Here is a 20011-nt window from a genome sequence, read left to right on the forward strand (position 1 = left end):
CACTATCATGCTAACTCAGTCAGGGACTTGTTTTAATCAACGTTATTTATAACTTTTTGATGCAGTATTTGTTCACTTTAACTGTCTGTTCTGCCTAATACCCAATTCTAACCCATATGTCATCCTTTGTTATTTATTAGGATCTTGGATATTTTTCTTTTGGCTTCTTTACTGTATTTTAGAATACTACATGCATGTAAGTGATATTCAGAATAAAATTATTTGAACTAAAACAATGTTTTCAAATTAATAGCTTTCTGCATTTGAGTGCTATATGCACTCTGACTAGTCCTAAGTCCAACAGTTCACAATAAACAACATTGATGTACCTATAAACAGGCTTTAAATAGAAAGTACTCTAAAATGAAAGCAAAAAAAATTGAGTCTGATTGTTTTTCTTTCAGCAATGAGAGATTTAGAGGGAAATCAACTAAGCTTTACAAAAAATAGAACAAGGTTACTGGCTTCTTTCATAATTCATAGGAGACTTCACAGCAGAAATATCCCTTCTAATTATTAATTCTATTTATTTTATATTGTGCACTCTAGCCAAGATGTTTTTACTTGTTCTTATTATGAAATTCCTCTAATCAAAGGTTTCCAACATCTCTGGTTTGATTTTTAAACTCAGATAAACACTTCAGCTAATCAGCAGTTTCACTGCACACAATATATATTTCAACATGCCCATTAAAACAATCAGGGGGGTACAATCCTCCATTCTTTACATGCATAATTCCCATATGCCTTTAATGAGAGCTTTTGGTATGCACAGACTGCGGGATTGGGCCAACCAATGCAGACATGTTTTCTAACTTTACTTAATACAATGCAAGTTTTATTGCCATGAGAATTTCACATGGTGTGAACCTCTTTAAGAATGTTTTTATTAAATTGTACATATTACAAATGCTTGACATATAGTGCAGCCTTTGGTCATACAAATATTTCTTAATATGTTCAGTAAGTTAAAAAGTTACATTGTCAAGATAGATACATAAAGGTACATAACACCTGCTTTAAATTTAAAGATCTAAAATGAGCTATACAGGGGAAAGGAGACTAAGCAAAGGAAAGAGCAGGATGTGGAAGTCCATCTCTAGGCTGGGTTCAGAGGGAGTTTTACCCTTGATGTCAGTTGGAACAGAATTAGGCCAACATTGAGTGATTCTGAAAATCCTACCCCTAGTTTCTAATCACAACTGGAGTAGTCTCACTACTGTTAAACGTAAGCCAAAAAGTGAAACATTTAGAAGGAACCTAAAATGTTCAGCCACATGCAAACAGGTAATTAAAACCTGATAGGTGTGTAAGCTCTTGTTTGGGTACCTAATTACCAGTCTGCAGCTGAACACTCATGCTATGCATGGAAAATTCAGATGCCCATTTTTTAAAAATCTGACACACTGCCTGATTTTTAAAACCTGTGAAGTTCAAAAAAGATAATGCAAAAAAAAAAAAAAAAAAGTGTACCTGTCTGATAGGTGTATGCACTGTTTGTGAATGTCTAAATTGTCAATTTGTGCATGCTGATGGAGATTGTATACAAATTAGATACAGAATTATGCATGTATGTAGTCTGTAATGTTCTACTCTGTATAATAGCTGAATTGGTACTGTGGGTATAGCCTCTCAAATTAACATAGCCAACTCTAAGACTTCAGAGAAACAGGAGTGGTTGGACTACAAGATCTAGTGAAAGTCTAAATGAAAATATTAGATATTAGCTTATTCTCACAATCCTCTGGTGTATTACTTGATCTTATTAGGTTAAAGCTTTTGTAATCTCACTGTTATGTCAGCCATTGAGCCCAAAAACATGAGACTTTTAAAGAATTATCTTGTTTGTAGAAGGTTTCTGTGGGAGAGGAAGCTAATTCTGTCTTTGTAACTGAAAGCTTTAAACCACAAAGCTGAATATAAAACGGAGCTGGTAACTAGTCAGCTGCAATTTAGTGATTTTGCACATTCTTTAGACCCCAGTTCAGAAAAGCACTCGAGCATGTTTAATTCTCACTGACTTGAATGGAATTCCAGGCATATATTTACTGCAAAAAAAAAAACAAAAAAAAAAACCCAAACCCTGCAGCAGCAAGTCTCAGAGCCATGTCAACTGACTTGGGTTTATAAGGCTCACACTATGGTGCTTGTAACAGAGTGGTATTCGACTCTCACGAATGCTCTTTGTCCAAGTGTGTGCGCCTGTGCTCTCTCAGTTTGTGGTGAATCTTTAGCAACTCAGCCCGCCAGCAATCACAAACAGTCTGTATGTGAAATAAAATCAAATCCCTTCCGGGATACAAGTCCAACAGGGCCTATCATAGTACCCTAGTTCAAACCATCTCTCAGTCCTTTCTAGGATCTCTCAAATTGTCCCTGCGCTGCCATAGAGCAGTGCCCCAGGGCTCCCTCCTTAGAGATGATGTATTCACCCTTTCTGGCCCCAGCTCAGCCACTAAACAGTTCAGTTCCCTTTTTGGCGTGCATCAAAGTCCAGGCTATTTCCCCACTGGCTAATGGGGGTGGGGGACCCAGACCTACCCACTACACTGGGTCTCAGCACATAGATCCTATAGATAGCAGCTGTCCGCCATGTCCCTTTATCTCAACTGTATCACTGCTATGATTCCCTGGGTTACTTCTGCGCAGCCCCACCACATTCTTCACCCTTATCTCAGGGCCTTGTCCTGGTTGAGTCCCAGCAGCCAGCCAAGAGCATCTTCTCACTCCCTAGGCCTTACCAGGAAGTGTTCTGTTAGGGGTCCTGGAGGTCCTTCAGCCAGGCGGGAGTTCCATCTTCACTTTGCTGGTTCTGGGTGGCAACTGCATGCACTCTGGCCCTGCAGCTCTTTTTATACTAGTCTGCTGGACCCTCATTGGCTGCTCTCTTCAACTCTTCTTTGATTGCCTGTGTCCCACCCAACCACTCTAGGCAGCTTGGAGGACCCTCTCCACTGCCCTTTTCTAAGGCAGGGTTTGGCAGGGTTGCAAGGCCTCCAGCAGGGGGTCTCCAGGGCCTAGTCAACCCCTCACAGGGTTAAAAATAGCAGTGTAGACATTTCTGCCCAGGCTTTAAAACCCAGCAAAGCAGAGAGTGTCTCAGAGGCCTGAACTCAGCCCAAGCGGACACTGCTTTTTTTTTTTTTTTTTTTTTAAACCCCTAGCATGAGCACGAGTCAGTTGACCTGGGCTCTCAGACTTGTTGCCTCGGGTTTTTTTTTTTGGCTATGTAGACCTATCCTTAGTGTTCTATATCCACCCCTCACTATAGTATCTGAGCACTTTCCATGTAAAATCACTAGAGACTTTGCTATTGGACTTCATGGATTCTCTGGCTGATCTCTTATTTTTGGAGTAAAAGCCCTGCTGCTTGTACATTTTTCTTTTCTTTTTTTAAACACTCGTTTAAGACCTTCTTCTTGAATACCAATGCTTTCCTAAATCAGGCCCTTAATGTGAATTAGAACACTCTAGGAAATAAGTGAACTCTCTCAGATCCACACCAGTTAGAGTACATTTTCTTTATGTTCATTTTAAGGGACTTTTACTGTTTAATTTCTGTCAACAAGCAATTGTATATGTTGTGGATTTACACATTTAAGAAGTAGTGTTTCCACCTTGTTTTCAGTTCACAAACACTTGTCAATTCTTTAGCTAGGGTAATAAAATTACGCAGCAAGCTGAGATTGCAGAAAGATCAAACATACTTTTATAATGTATATTTATACAATGTTGTGCAATTGCTGCGAAATATGACAATAAATATGTTTCATACTAATGGAAGAGACTGCCCCCTGCTGCAAAGAATGCTGTGAAAGGTCTACATAGAGAGGAAAAAATTGTGAGATCTCTGCAAATTTTCCCCTAACGGGAAAGTGGTTTCAGATGTTGTTGAACTTGCAACGGGCAAAGCCTTCTGATCGTGGGGATGACTCATGCCTCTTCTCACTTTCCATTCCCTTGGCAGCACAGCTCCAGCAGGAAACATGCTGTTGCTGCCTGGGTCCCTGTACAGCTGGTCATTAGCAGCCATGGATTTCAAGCAGCATTAACTCCCATTTTGATATCTGTGAGGTAGCAGGAGGGGTAGTGGTATTAATTTGCCTCTGCCTTGTCCCCAAACCACCTATGCGGTTGGCACCACTTCTCCCTTTTTCGAGAGAGCAAGTAGTGATTTTGTAAGACATTCCATCCTAATAGTAACACTTTGTATCTCAAGATCTCAAAGTGCTTTACAAACAGTGAAATAAAGATCAGCCATTGCAGATGTTTTCTATGTATTTGGTTTGATTAAATCTCCACATTTTGGATATTTAAACAAATGTGTGGCACTGTTTATAGATTAAACTACTTGCATTTCAATTAAACCATGTACAAATGTAAGCATTATTTACTGTGTAGGAGAATCTCTACTATTTCCTATTCATTCGTTTTGTAGCAACCCTAGCATTTATGTGCTTTGTGAGTCTGGCAATTAGAATGCCAAGGTCTGCAATTATTTCTACCTTTAATTTGATAAGTACAAACAGCTTTGGAATGGTGACTAGTGCTGCATTACATTTCTACGGGATTAGCAATGGCCTTTTATCAAATGACATCAACAATATTATTAAAATCTACACTAAAAATATAACTCTATACCAGAGAGAGAATATAATGTTATCAATTTGAGTTAAAATATATATTAGTATCAAAGAGCATACATTCTCTTTTGTTAGAACATTTTGTGGTTGAGGAGAATCTAATTCAGCCATAGTGCTCTTCTTGTTTTGTTTCTTTTGGATCATTGCTTCTTGTGCGAGAAGTAGAGGCACGGTTATCCTTCACACACAGATTCCTGTTTACTTTGATTTTTTGTGAGTGATGATGGTTTCACATCACAGTAGCTAAAACCATATCCAGAAATTAAGTCCTTCTGAGAGATTTCATCTAAATATGATTGATAAACTCTGACAGTGCTCCACATGTTGTTGTTCTCCAGAGATTTATGCAAGACTTCTTTCATTCTCTTGTTCTCTTTGGAGGTAGATTCCCAAACTATTTCAAGTTCACTTTCCACTTCTCTGAAAGAATGAAAATAAAAAAAGAGGATGCTGATTTCAAAAATTCAAATTCAGTTTGTTTAGTAGTTCATTTGTACAGTATATGCCTTTAACATTTAACAAATAGTGTAATTGCATGATACATGTCTTCAAGTACCTGAAGTGTTTTGATTAAATTGGTCTCTGCTGTGTTTAAAAACCACATTAAGTATTTGAAAGGGTTAGGAAAAGAGGATGTGATAAGAAGCAAGACAGAAGTTCTGGGCATCAGTATGCATCAGTCCTTCCCAGCACATGGTTACGGATCTCCCTTCAAAGCACTAGCCTGTGATCAAAACCGTTCTCCCTTATTCCTTCACCATTTTTGGGAACATCATGGATCAATTGCTCCTGTTACACCAATGCAACTCATTTAAGTCATTGAGAGTTGTACTTGTGTAAATGAAAGGAGAATTCAGCCCCATGTCTGCACTTGTACTTGATTTTGCTCCTTCTCTGGACATCTATGAACACGGCACTTGCCCTGTAGGGGAGACAGAAAAGAAACTCTAAGGATGTTCAAAGAATCTGCCAGAAAAAGTCACTCATGCAATGAGTAAATATTACCCTCCTTCTTTAGGCACCCAATAGCATCACTTGCCGAGTACACTTAGCCCTGAGAATAGACAGTATTAAAATGAATGTAGAACCAAGATTAATGTATATGTTTAGCTTAATTCTACTTAAATTTTCTGCTTCAACTTTCACAAGAATAAATAGCGTAGTCCCACAATTCTTATGGAATACAAGAACGCCACAGCTATTCCATAAGATATTTAAGAAATATGGTCAAATGGGAGGGGGATTACTTGATTAGTATTTATACTAATCTTTAGGGCTGTCTTAGTATTTATATCATCTACTAATCTGTAGGGTTGGCTTTAGTGCCCTCTGGAGTCGCACACATACAGGCCGATATGAGGGATGCCTTTGGCCTCCACCTCTTTTTCAGTTCCTTCTTGCTGGAACTCCGACAGAGGGGTAGAAGGGCTACTCAAGGACTGGACATGAGCAACACATTTTGAAGAACAAGAGTTACAAAAGGTTAGTAACTGTTTTTTCTTTAAGTGCTTGCTTATGTCCATTCCATGTCAGGTGACTCACAGTGCCTCTGGAGGTGGGCCAGGAGTTCAGAGATGTGCCGATTGTAAAACCGCTCTGCCAAATCCAGCATTGTCTCGGATCTGTTGGAGTGACAGCATAATGGGACGTGAAGGCATGGAGAGATAACTATGTCGCGTCTCTGCAGATGTCCTGTATCGGAACTTGTGCTAGGAAAGCCACTGATGATACCTGTGATCTTGTTAGCTGTCAGTATAGCCAGAAGTGTGACCTTTGCCTGCTCGTAGCAGGTTCAGATGCAGGCAATGATCCAGGATGAAATCCTCTGGGATGATACTGGGAGTCCTTTCATCTGATCAGCCACAGTGATGAAGAGCTGAGTGGACCAGCAAAAAGGCTTAGTCCTTTCAATGTAGAAAGCCATGGCTCTAGACATCTAGAGTATGCAAACACCTCTCCTCATTGGAGTTGTGAGATTTTGGGAAAAAGACTGGCAGGAAGATATCCTGATTGACATGAAACTGTGATACCACCTTTGGCAGGAAGGCCAGGTGAGGATGCAGCTGGACCTTATCCTTATAGAACACCATATAAGAGGATACTGAGGTTAGAGCCTTGATTTCAGATACTTGCCTTGCCAAAGTAATTGCCACAAGGAAGGTGACTTTCCATTACAGATGTAGTAGAGAGCAGGACACCAGGGACTCAAAGGGGGCCCAATAGCCTTGATAGGACCAGCTTGAGATCCCATGGGGGGATCGAATCACAGACCTGTGGGAAGAGTCTTTTTAAGCCCTTAAGGAATCTGTCATCTCATGTGAGAAGACTGATCTATCTTGGATAGGAGGGTGGCAGGCCAAGATGGCTGCCAGGTATACTTACGCCAGACCTTGGTGCTTTAGGTGGAGCAGATATTCTAAGATGGATTGCAAAGATGACAGAGCTGGAGAAATGTTCCGTTCAGACGCCCAGTAGGTGAATCACTTCCACTTAGCCAAGTAGTTGGCTCTGGTGGAGGGTTTTCTGCTTCCTCGTAGAACTTGGACCTGTCTGGAGCAGGCCTGCCCCTCAAGGTTTAGCCATGCAGCAGCCATCCATGGTCCTGCGAGATCAGATCCACTGCACAAACTTCTATTACTTGATCTAAAGGAGTAACTGGTGGCAGAAACAGACTATTGTCTATGTGGACCAGACCCTAGAGGATGTGATAGACTCTTTGTTATTGTCTTACATAGCTACTGGTGAGACAGCAGTGGAATATCGGGTATCTGGATACCTGAGTTCCTTTACTGGATCTGGTTTAATGGTAAGAGCAGGGAATGCAGGATGCAGGAATTAAGCAGTTAGATTTGGCACATTTATTCTTAAAGACTGTGGTTAAGGGAAGAAGATCTGAGTCTGTTATATTAGAGACATGGGTTCTATTCCCAGATAGGGGTTTAAGGTGTTACTAAGTTACAGAGATTTATGAATGGCAGAAATATTAATATTGGTCTTCGGAAGAGGTGAGCATAGTACTCATAGCTCCTCCCAATCCAGTGCACCTTCCTCAAGGCTAGAAGGAATTTTCTGAGCTCTCTCCTGTAAGACTGCCAAATGTGTGAATGTCATGCAAGATGCATAACACTTGACTATCTATGCTATGTGGTCATTTTGAATTATCTTGGTTCCTTTAATTACATTGATCGAGGTGTTAGAAAGGTGTGTGTACGGAACAAAAGTATATTTTTGCACAGGTTAAAGAACAACTGTTCAAATATGCTCTCCTTGACCCTTTTAATATCACGTCTTGAATTGGAAGGCTGGCCATTTAGAAACTCGTTTTTTAAAAGGCCCTGTTGCTTCTCACACTGTTGTAAACGCAGGCTGAATATGGTCCCCTGCAGGAGTCTGTGAGCTGTGCATTCAGCCTAACAGGGATATCTGTTTTTAAGAAATTAGCATTCAAAGCTCATCTTCTAGCAATCAGCTCCTCAAAGCCAGGTGAGTTCATGGCAGATCCTCCACATTTGTTAGCAACTAGAACAATGTGTACAATCATAAGCAAGTTTAGGAATAAGAAATAGCTGTTGTGCTGGGTTTTTTTTAAAAAGGCACCCATAAATAATTATAGTATATCCAGCCCCTTTATGAAAGCAAAGAATTTCAAGGTATGACTAAAAGTTATAGCTAATATCCTGACCATAATTCTGTTATAACATAAAATTTAAGAAACTCAATAGTGTGAGGAAAGGACATTGTATCATCGCAGATTCTTCAATTTACTTAACTGTATTGCTTTTGGTTAGAATTCAATGTCACTGTCATAAAATTACTGTTTTACTTTGTCTGTCTCAAGAATAATTGTTATAACATTAAAACAAAAACATTCTCCTAGCCAAATAGTCAGCATACCTTCAGGTAAATATTTTATCTCATCTGTTTTCCTGATTCAAAATTCTTGGACGTAATATGATTTTAATTAAATGGATATTCCAGATGTACAATCTAATACATGAAGTCTGCATGTGGTAAGATATTTTACACACATCTTAAATAGTATTTAGAATACTTTTATCTTTATCACCAATTATTTTAAGTTCATAATTGAAATTACTATCTGCTGGAAACAATTTTCTGTTTTGCAAATTTGCTTCTTGAACAGTGCTGGTGGAAATAAATCTGTAACAGTCCATTACCATCCCAGCACTAGTGATGCTGGTTGCCAAGGTACAGTTTATTAGTGACATCTAACCTACAAATAATTCCTCTTTCCCCTTTATTCCTCTGTCACTGAGGGGAGAGTAAAAAAGATAAACCTTACAAAGCCAGAAATACATTGAATTAACAGATGATGAGTGATTCATTTTAAATGTATATGGCAGCGAGACATACTGTAATTGTAGTAGTATTCCTTTAATATGCTTGGCCTGGGATGACTGGTAAATACACCAGGAGACAATCAGAGCTAAAGGAATCTGGATTTATTGACAATACAGTGTTTAAGAGGTGAATGAAACAGCGTAAGTGAGGTATTTAGCATAATTAATTATACTTACCATGTTAAATTTAAAAATCTTTACAGTTTAAAAAAGGATACTCCTAGCTTTATATTAATAGGATTAATCTGGCTTTTCAGCTATAGATCTTTATCTATTTCAGTTTAGCTTTTTTAATATAACTGTCACAGCAAAATACAAAAGATGAAAACTGAAAAGGAGAATTAGGAAATGAATATCTAAACAGCTATCCGGACCTAAAATAAATGCTTTACTTTCTATCAGCTGTCTGCATCATTTTATGCTCCAGTAAACATTAGCAAATGCAGTGAATGATGACCCTGTTATGAAGGGGATGTAAACATAGTTCTTTGTGATCTTAGTATTATGATTGTTTGCACAAACCACACTTTCTCCTCCTGTTGTATTGGTAAATCAAAGAACAAACAATAATATTAACTATGTTACAGTGCTAGGCGCAGATGTTTCTAAAAAGTGTGAAATTGAAGTTACCGATACAGTGTTTTATCAAGGAGAAATAGTCAATTAAGGCTATAGAAAGTGTTTAAGTATAGTCAGTGTATCAGTGGAAGATAATGTTTGATCCAAATACTAATGTTATTCAGTTGTGGAATTTAGACTGACTAACTTTACTTCCTTTTCTGGGGGACATATCTGAGAGGCTCATATGAGGGTACTTTGGCTTTTTGCCCTAAAGTACAGGTACGTCACATAGTTCTCCTAATTTAACTAGTCATTCTTTTAAACAGAGTTGACCCAAACATGCATGCAGAAGAGGCACTTAAATAGTTAAAAATCCTAAATGACCATTTCCCAGAGAAATCAAGAATTATCACAATATTTTGTTTTCTGCCATTTTCCAGAGATGTAGCAAAATTATGTTTATTTTGCACCAACCGATAATGCCATCTAATGGCATTGTATGCAGTAACTAGAAACAAAACTGTGCTGATCTTGTAGACACGGATGGTACTCTGCTTGAACTCTGGTTTTCATAATTTTTAAATCCATTATTTCACAATGGCTGAGATGACTTGCAATATAACTGCTTAATTAGCTCTCACCAACTGATTCTTTTATTCTGATAATGGGAATGTGCTATAAATCTTCCATCGCCAAGGGGGGAAATTGCCTTAAGGAACTAATTATATTAATAGGATATTTCAACACTGACAGTCATAATCTTGTCAAAATCGGTTTGTCAGGAAACTGCCAGTAGAAAACAGTGCTTCAGTCTTCACTGCAAGATGCTATTAAATAAATTATCATAAGTCCTAGTGATTTATAGACACAAGTTAAAGGCTGGGTTCAAGTTGATATTTTCTACATATTTCTTTTTGTTGAGATGCAATGAGTCATTAGGAATATTTTTAATTATAGTCTTAAGAACAGCTGCAGCCTTCCATGAAAACCTTCTTCCTTTTAAGATTATTTTTTGGAGGTGGAAGGAGACTATTAGGAGAAGCATTTCAGTATTTTCAATATAGCTAAGAGATGAGTGAGAGAAGGCTCCCAGAGCATACTAGATGGAGCTGTGATTAAAAGCAAGTGCCTGCCCCTTTGTACCACTCAATCCAATTGGCTTGTTTTTGACTGTGGCTGACTTACCTTTTCTGCTGCAGCACTTCATCAAGGGTTTCTTGCTTGTCTTGCAGCAGCCGCTGGAGGTGCTTCATTTCACGCTGGTACTGAACAGCCTTCCCAGTAAATTCCTTCTCTTGCTCAGTCATTTTGAGATTAATGTCTCCAAGCTTCCCAGCAGCTCTCTTTTTGTATACCTGTGAGAGTTGAAGATTGTGGGGAAAAAGTGGTTATGGCAGTCTCGAGGATAATTACTACCAACAAAATAACCAATATATTCCTTTCTTACTGTGGTTTGATCCTTAAATCACTGATGCCTTGCTTAAATAAATCAGGTAAGTTACACTGATATGATCTTTTTAAGAATATTTATTAATTGATTGGTATTATGCATGTACTTTCCACTTCATATTTGAGAGATGTATAACAGTCGGAATACTACATATTATGCCTATGTTTTTCTTTTGAATGAAAATGATAGCAAAACAAAATGAGTTTTACTTTTCTGGGTGTAAAGCTGCACTTCACAGCACTTGTTGCTTACCCACTAGTTCAACAGTCAAGTCTAATTATCTATCTACAACAAAAATAAATGGGAGTAAATACTACTAGATGACATGTTATTAATCTTACTACAAGAATTAAAAATTAGTCTGATTTCCTTATTACATTACATGTATAATCAGAGTTATGTTTTCATAATATTAACAAATATATTTTATTGGAATTACTGTACATGAGCACTTCCTTCTGAGAAGGGTACTGTTCTAAAACAATGCACACGGTAACGCATTGCCAGAAAATATGCTCGATACCTTTGTCGTGTTAAAATATTATGCCACTTCAGCTAGTAGTTTGTTTTTTTTTAAATGAATGCCTTAGTGAGTTTTTTCTTTCCTTTTAATAAAATAACAAAATATACAGGTCTGAACCCTAGAAAAATTTTTAAAATACTTCTTTTGTATAAAATGAATCCTTTCAGCTTTGAGTCAGCTTCTCTGTTACACTGCATGTAACCATGTGGAATTCATGGGAGTATTTGGTTTAAGTCAGTTTAGCATCATAATACCCCATGCACTTCCACTGACAAAACTATACATCTGAAAAAAGTTTTTTTCTGCTAATGATTCCAAATGGAACACACTAACTCATTATAGGCTGTAATTTTGACACTCTTCTCACTCCATCCACATGATCTGTAAATACAGTAGAATCTTGTGCTGGAAGCAATTCATATGGTAAAACTGGAATGTACTATTTGTAACCTGGGAAGTGGTTAGGATTACTGCTAAAGGCCCCTCCCCCAGCCTAAGGGGAGGAGTCACTGAGCCCGGGATACAACTGATGAAAAAAACCAGGAGGTGTGTGGGGGGTCACAGGTCTAAACGAAGGGAGCCAGAAAGGGACACTGAGCAGAGAACACCGGACAGCACCCATTGCCCCGGAAGGTGTCAAGGGAGCCAGCGGACGTTGCCCAGAGGAACTCTGCCTGGATGCATGAGTTCACAAGGGAATAGAAGTAGGCCCCACAGTCACAGAGCACCCCGCCAACCTCCTCTCCCCAGTTTTGTAGATGGTCATTTTGGCTAGGGCTAGGAGGAGGTTGATGAGGAGGTCCCACGACTTTGTGGGGCCACAGATGGGGTGTGCGTAGATGAACAGGTGTGGTGAGAAGTGCAGCCAGAACTTCAGCAGGAGGTTCTGGAGGAGCCAGAAGACGGGCTGTAACCTGGCACCCTCGAGATAATTGTGCGCCACGGTCTCCCTCACGCCATAGTAGGAGCAGGTGTCAGGGTGACGGGTGAACCACGCCAAGTATATGTCCGTGTTCATGGCTCAATGAAGGAGCAAGACACTGTGGCCTTCCTCAGAGCCTGGGCCCGAGGGAAGAGTCGCGACGCCCCTACTGGACAGAACCAGGCCCTGCAGGCCAAACAACCCAGAAGCAGAGGGGCGGAGCCAGGGCAGGGAAGTATAAAAGGCTGGCCCAGCAGCTCAGTCAGGGGGAAGCTGCTGCTGGAGGCAGACGTGTCTTCCCAGAAGCTGCGATCTAGGCCTGACCCAGGCCCTGCAATGGTTTTGAGTAACTGCCCCACTGACTGGAGCTTCCAAAGCCTGCCTAGATTGCTGGGCCCTAGCGACTGGAGAGGGCCGCCAGGCCCGAGTGACTGGGAGCAGCTACCTGAGACCGCTGGGTGGGAGAAACCCCTTGAGGCCAGCCCTGAGCTTGAAGAGCTGCCCGACATTGGGGACCCCCAAGAGTGGACTAAGCCTGAGATACCAGAGGACCCCTGGGGACCTGGAGGAGCTGCCGTCCGCTGACAACCCTGAGGAGTTTCTGGACCTGCCGCCAGTCGATGGTGAGGGACTCGTAGGACTTCCGCTCGCTGTCTACCCCAGCGACTCGGAGGGAGATGAATGAATGAAGGTACCCGGGAACTGGGTGGGAAGAAGTAGCCCAGAGACAGGCGACTAGAGAGTGGCTGAGTCAGGGGTTCAACCTGTCAGCGTGTTGCAGCTGGATCCCCACTGACTCAGTGGCAACTTGCTTTGTCACTGATAGGGTCCTGGACTGGGACGCAGTGGAGTCAGGTGGGCCTGCGTCCCCCTCTCCCCTTGCCTAACCACCCCATGAGTGCTTGGCTTCCTCTAAGTTTGCGTATACGGGGATACTGAGCTTTATTAGCCCCGCCTGCCTGCAAGGCCGGGGGCTCCAGATTATTTCACCTGCCCCGCTTGCTGGGGGGACTGGGGGCTATTGACTGCCTCATCAGCCCTGCCCAGTTTGCAAGCTGGGGGCTGTAAACTGCTTTGCTTGCCCCACTGGTTCGAAGGCTGGGGGCTCTTGACTGCTTTGCTGGTCCTGCCCTGCCTAAGGGCACCAGACTGCTTGCCTGCCCCGCCTGTTGAAAGGCCGGGGGCTATAGACCGCTTTGCCTGCCCCGCCCTGCCTGGGGGCTGGGGGCAATAGACTACTTAACAGCCCAGTCTGTTAAGAATCCTTATCAGCCCTGCCCTCCGTGAGGGCTACAGACTGGAGGAAGCCCACCCCGCCGGGGCCGGGGCTAAAAACTTGTAATCGGCACCACTTATTCCCCTAGACTAAGGCGCTGTGGCCTTCCTCGGAGCCTGGGCCCAGGGAAGGGTCGTGACACCCCGGCTGGACCATGCCACCAGCCTACATGGAAATTCTCTGAATTAAAGTTTTGAAAATATTGATCTTCAACTCTTGCAAATTCAAATATGCCCATCTTGGCTGTCATCTTAAAAAGACAGATTCTGCTTCCTTGTACAAAGATGCCCTCGTGGGGAGGGATGCTGTCGAGAGCTCCCCATTCCCCTTTACATCAGCAGAGGGAGCAGCTAAGTTTTCAGCAAAGCATTTAAGCAAGTGCTTAAGTTCATCTGTATTCAGCAAAGGACTTAGAACAGGGGTGTCAGATATGGGCCACCAACCTTTTTGGTCCGGTCCCTGGCAGCAGTGCACGCTGCCGCGACATCTCAAGGCGTTGTACTCTCTGGCAGCGTCATGTGCTGCCGTGAGATCTCGTGGCATCCTGCGCTAGCGCCAGAGAGTATGTCACGCGCTGCCACGAGATCTGTGTACTCTGGCGGCAGCGCGTGGAGCACTGTGTGCATGAGACGCATCACTCCAAAAGGCGGGAGAGGGACAGTGTGGTCTTGGGGCATCGCGCAGTACTATAATTCTTAATCATTGATTGAGTCTTTTAATCGTAGTAGTTGTAGAAGTGAATTTACTGCAGTTTTTATACCGCTGATATCTAGCAAATAAAACATAATACTACATACAAATGGCTGTGTCTAGTATTTCGATTTATGGTTTGATGGCCCACCTGAAGTACATTTAATTCAAATCTGGCCCGCCATGGCAAATGAGTTTGCTGACTTAGAACTTGATCCTAAAAGGTGCTTATTACCCAAGCACCAATCCAACAAAGAGCTTGTGGTCTGAAGCACACCGCCTCCCAAGCTTTCAGATCCCAAGCTCCAGCCTGGGCCAAAACACCAAAGCACTGTCTACACAGTTATTTTTAGAGTGCTAGTGTGAGCCCCACTAGCCCAAGGCTCAGAGGCTTGCTTCCACAATCTGTGTAGACATACCCAGAGAGTGCACCCTGCATACCCAGAGAGCACCCTGCATAGCCCTAACCTGCATACCCAGAGAGCAGCAACTGCTGGTGTGGTATACATCCACATTCTCTAACAGAGCTGTGGCTTTAAAAGCCATAAAAATGATAAAAAATGGGACAAATATGGTAATAGTCATTCCAGTTTTTAATCCTGATTGACATGAATGTAGTTAAACAATATTCTGCATTTCAGGGCTCTTGCACTTGGGGAGGGATAAAAAAATGTGGGTGATAGATTCATATAAATTATTTTGCCCCTCATGTTCTGACATTTCTTTGGTTCTTAACCCCTACAGTTTCACCTCCTTTCTTAGAGCTAGATTGGTAGCTCTTAGGCCTTGGAAGAGAACCAACCACTTTCTACAAGACCTGCTCTCTGCTTAGACAGAGTATGGGACAGTAACTGGAAAGTTCTGGCAGAGGCAGACAGATTGGAACAAAGACTTTCTACAAGTCTATCCTGATGACAGGCTACAGGTTGACATCCTTTCTCTCCTCCTCCATACTGGCTTCCTAAACACACTAAAAGAACAATTCATATTGAGAACTACACATTGAGATCAACCCAGTCTGGAATCCACACCTGAACCCTGTATCATTTGTGGGAGGAGCTATTCTCTTTTCACAAAGGCAATCACCATATCCAAGGTTTTTCAGGATACTCGTAACCAGAAACCACACAAGCAGAATATCTTGACACCTTCCTACTCAGAGTTCTGTTCATTCGTGCAACAGTAAGTCCTGGACACATTGAAGAAACGTAAAACCACCTGCTATGGGTCCAACACTTGCTCTTCCTGGTTGGTGAAGGAGTCAAGGATAAATATGATGCCCTCCAAAACAGATATAGTCAATGCATCGTTTGAAAAATTAACTCTGTCCATCTCCTTAAAGTACGCCATAATCCTATGAATTCTGAAGAAATCTTCCCTAGGTGCAATGGAATTTGCCATTTGCTGCCAGGTGTCAAATCTCCCTTGGACTTCTTGGTACCATTGCCTATGGTTGATCATACACTGCTGCTCTTCTACCTAAGAGATATGGCAGGTGTCAATGGAAATGTTCTAAAATGGTTTGAATCCTTCCTCAAAGGCTGTACACAGTATAGTGATGGGCAAATAGTCCTTTACCACTAGGCTTCTCACCAGCAGAATACTCAAGTTTTAAGTCTCTCTTCTGTCCTACTCAGCATCTACATACAGCCACTGGGAGAAAAGGTGAGACTTCATCACAGGTTCAAATACCAGAAATATGCAGATGACATCTGGCTCTATTAGTCACATTATATGCAAGGACCTCAATCATTCAGCTATCTTAGAGCCTGGTTAGTATCAGCACATGGATGAGGAGTAGTTGGTTGAGACAAAACCTGGGATGAGAGACATTATGTTGAGGTGGCTTTAAAATAGTGTGCATGATCATTACAGTCATGCACTGAGGTTAAAGCCATGCATTTGTGAGTAAACACATCTGTCCACCCACACTTCAAATCTGTTTTGACTAAGTTTGACAGTAAGCAAAAATAATTGTCATTGTGCATTTTAGAGGCATGGGACTGAAGAGGCTTGTTATGATAAATGAAAATTCAACATTTCATCAGTTACTTCAGACTTACTAAATTCATGAACATTGTAGAGAAAAATACTTTGCAAACTGATTCAGTATTATGAAATGGCATTCAAACTCTGGATACAGTTATCCTTTTCACAAGCTTTCAGAAACACTGGCCTCTTGACACTTTCTGGAAAATGTATAGTCTGAGTCCCTTTAGTGGTAACACAACCCCCACCCCAGCCGTAGGGATTTCTAGAGGTATTATGTATTTCTACAGTAATCACTTGACCTTCACCCTTGTGCCTTGTAACATCACATGAGATGTGCTATGCTATAATCAGCTGTGTAAAATGATTTTCAGAAGTGCTGTGCTTATTTTTTTTCAATGGAAGTCAGCATCCCTTTGCTCAATATCTCTGACAAATCAGACCATTAAACTCCCACTACTGTAGTTCTAATACAGGCCCACTGATTACAATGGGAGTTGCATGTAAATAAGAAGCAAAACAGGCTCTTGAAAAAGTACTTCTGGTCTTGTCTTAATAATCAGATGAGTAAAGATGAAAGAATTTCTGTTCAAATTTGTAGTATTGCCAACCTTTCAAATATCATGTCTGGCCCTCAAAATTAATGACCGGCTTACAGCTCATGAAAATTTTAAGCCACTAATATGGTATTCATTTGCCTTCTAATTTTGAGTCTTTAGGTTGCACTCAAGTCATGTTGTAAAGCTTTTCTCAGCAACGAGGAGGAGAAGATCTGCACAAAGGTTAGCCACTGATTTCCATTTCATAGAAACTGATCTAGCTGAGCACCACCACGACAGCAGGACACGTACCTAAAAAAGTTTTAATAGGAAGTCACTGTGGGGACACTTTTTGCCCTTGTCATCTTACAGCTTCATGCTAAGACCAGAGTTCAAAAGCTACTTAAAAGTTAAAGGTAAACATCTCTATTAATTTTTTCTAGGGATCCATTACACTTCATCCCCAGGCTTCAATCCTGTCAGAAATTTTCTAACCTTTCATGTTATCAAGTTCAGATGACAAAAGAATAAAATGTTGTTGTGCTAACTAGCTTTTGATCTGCTAACCAATAGTAAGGCTTTGCTAATATTAAACACAAAACATTTATGCATGTGCTTAACATTGCTTATGTGAACAGTTTCATTGTAGCCAATAGGACTACCTTATATTGTGGATCAGATGCAACTATGCATACAGTTTATGATCTTCGCTATTGCTGAATGTGCATAGGTCAGTGTTTCTGTGCAAAAGACCCGACTTGTGCATGTCCATTGGGACTTGCACAGATAACAAATTCGACTTTTGAAAATCTGGCCTTGGAGTACTAAAATAGAATAAAATATTGATTTCTGTTGAGATTAATATCAAGATTTGGTCTAAGACACACATCACCATGGTCTCGAGGGACCAATTCTTGACTTTCTGTAAATGAAGCTGAAAACGTATCCAATTTCTCCTGCTATTGTATCTGTAAACTGATATGTTTTAGAAATGTCTTCTGCTGTCATGTGTTTGGTTTTCTGCAATTACTCATTTGGACGAACTTGTCAACCTGAACATTGCATTTGACCCTGACATGTGCTTAGTCTATTGCACTTTCTGGCAGAACCAATAGACAAATATTCTAGAAGACATCTGTTAGTACACTCTTTTCAAGAGCTCTTTGCTTTCTGCAAGTTGCCTTCTGTGCTGAAATTTTTCCTCCTTGATTTCTAGTGGAAGGTGAATATTTTTGACAGTCTGAGCAACATATATATATTTTAAAAAACAAACTGTATTTTTAAAAACAAAACTCATTGAGAATTGCCTACAGCAAAACCTGTAACTTATAATCCTTGAGGACTGGTTTCTTTGCTTGATTTGGGTTTGATTTACTAAGTAAAGTTTTTAAAAGCCTGAGACATTCAGGTTAATAATGCAGTTTATTGGTAAATATATTATACTGAGAGGTAGTATATGACTACTTAATTAAACTGTGGGCCAAAACCACTCCCAAATTCCTGAAAGACTCTCGGTTCACTCCAGTTATGGTGAGCGAGGGGTTGAGAAGGAGACAAACTAAATTTTCATTCCTCTTCACTTCCTTTTGAATCCACACTTAGGCTAGAATGACTCAACTCTGTACAGGGTCAGTTGAGGTCAGCCACAGACTTCTTTCAGCTGCTGCACACTTTCACTGACCCATAAGCCTCTTCCTGTGACAGTGGTGTATTTTGCATAAATCTGCTGACAAGGAAACATTTTTTCCTCAGAGTATTGGTCATGATAAAGCTTGAAATTGTTATAGGAAGGTCTTCACTTTAATATATGTCAAGAATAAATATATATCTACAATATCAGTGACAACCTTTAACCTAGAATAACTTAGATGTTTAAAGACTGCCTGATTCAAATGAAGTGATCATATTAAGCATCCTTACTATAAAATAATTATATTAATTGTAAAGAATATTATCCAACATCACTGTGTAACTAAAATAAACATCATAAACCACAGCTATATAGTATGCTAGCTGGTGAAAACTCCCAGAAGAAATTAATCCAAAACGGTGGCTACAATTTTGTGACTGTTTTTAGGTTTACATATGAGGTTCAAATGGGTGAGAAGGAGTATTCTCCCATCACACAGAAATTGTCAATACTGTTCTGTATGTTAAATATAATAGGGTTTGATTCTCACACCAAGACTTCATTCAACCTAAGCCTGAACTTTAAGGCAGTAGATGGTATCTCCCTAAGACCAGACACTTAAGAAGCCCATGGCTAACAGGAAACACATCTTTATTAAAAGAGAGAGAGGCTGAACATCATAAATTAAATGGCTGGGTTGTCAAGACAAAGGCAAAATCCATTATTTGAAGATGGGTTTCACTATTTTTGCCAGTCTTGCTATCTGAGATACCTGGCAATGATCTGCAGTGAACCTGGAAAACTTGCTCAAGATTAAATAGGCTGGTGATGACTGTCATCTCCCTGGTTATATTGGGTTGTTTGAGACCCAAGCCATTCCATCTTGTAAGAAATCAAGAATCTCTGTTATGCCTGAGTCTCCTGGCTCTATCTGCCATTCTTCACACCAGAAGCAAAACTTTGAACAGGTTGCTGAATAATCTTTTGATAGTAGATTTCTATCTTAAAATGAGAAGTGTTTCTCTTACTCTGGTAGAGAAGTCCATTGGCATAGTTTTTCCAAGGTGTCTCTGCCAGTGAGGTACCAGGCAATAACTTGTTTCCTAATTTTTCCAATATTTTTGTTATGAGTGACGGAGGAGGAAGGCCTAGAACATAGATAGTCTGGCCAGGTATGTTTTAGACCATCTGTTCCCAGGGACTTCCCTTGTGAAGTAGTGTTTGCATTCCTCCTGCTCGCAAAACAGAAACTGAAGCATTTGAGCTGTTCTATTCTGAGACTGAAGATGTCCTGGTACAGAGACCATCCTGCATTGTCTATAAAGCCTCTGCTCAGCCAATCTGTCTTTTGATTCAAGGTTCATTTGATGGGAATGGCTCTGACTGAAAGAAGTTGGACCTCTGCTATGGACAGTACTTTATTATTT

The 20011-nt window shown here is 40.7% G+C and overlaps 1 protein-coding gene across 4 annotated transcripts in view; it reads right to left on the bottom strand.

The window, feature by feature from the left end:
- Window positions 1–836: 836 nt before the first annotated feature.
- The window catches only part of CEP89 (centrosomal protein 89), a 107217-nt gene continuing 88042 nt past the window's right edge, over window positions 837–20011 (bottom strand). For 2 of the 4 annotated variants that reach the window (XM_067540031.1, XM_067540029.1), the window contains 2 exons: window positions 10751–10920; window positions 837–5063 (listed from right to left, as the gene is read on the bottom strand). In XM_067540031.1, coding sequence (XP_067396132.1) covers window positions 4817–5063; window positions 10751–10920 — 417 coding nt within the window. In that variant the 3' untranslated portion in view covers window positions 837–4816. Of the gene's footprint in view, window positions 5064–10750; window positions 10921–14787; window positions 16244–20011 lie in introns of those variants that run through there. The other 2 variants (XM_067540030.1, XM_067540032.1) reach the window with 2 other exon arrangements.

Source organism: Emydura macquarii, unplaced genomic scaffold (genome assembly GCF_026122565.2).
Source record: "Emydura macquarii macquarii isolate MOO-44397 ecotype Brisbane River unplaced genomic scaffold, CSIRO-AGI_Emac_v2 contig_561, whole genome shotgun sequence".
NCBI lineage: Eukaryota > Metazoa > Chordata > Testudines > Chelidae > Emydura > Emydura macquarii.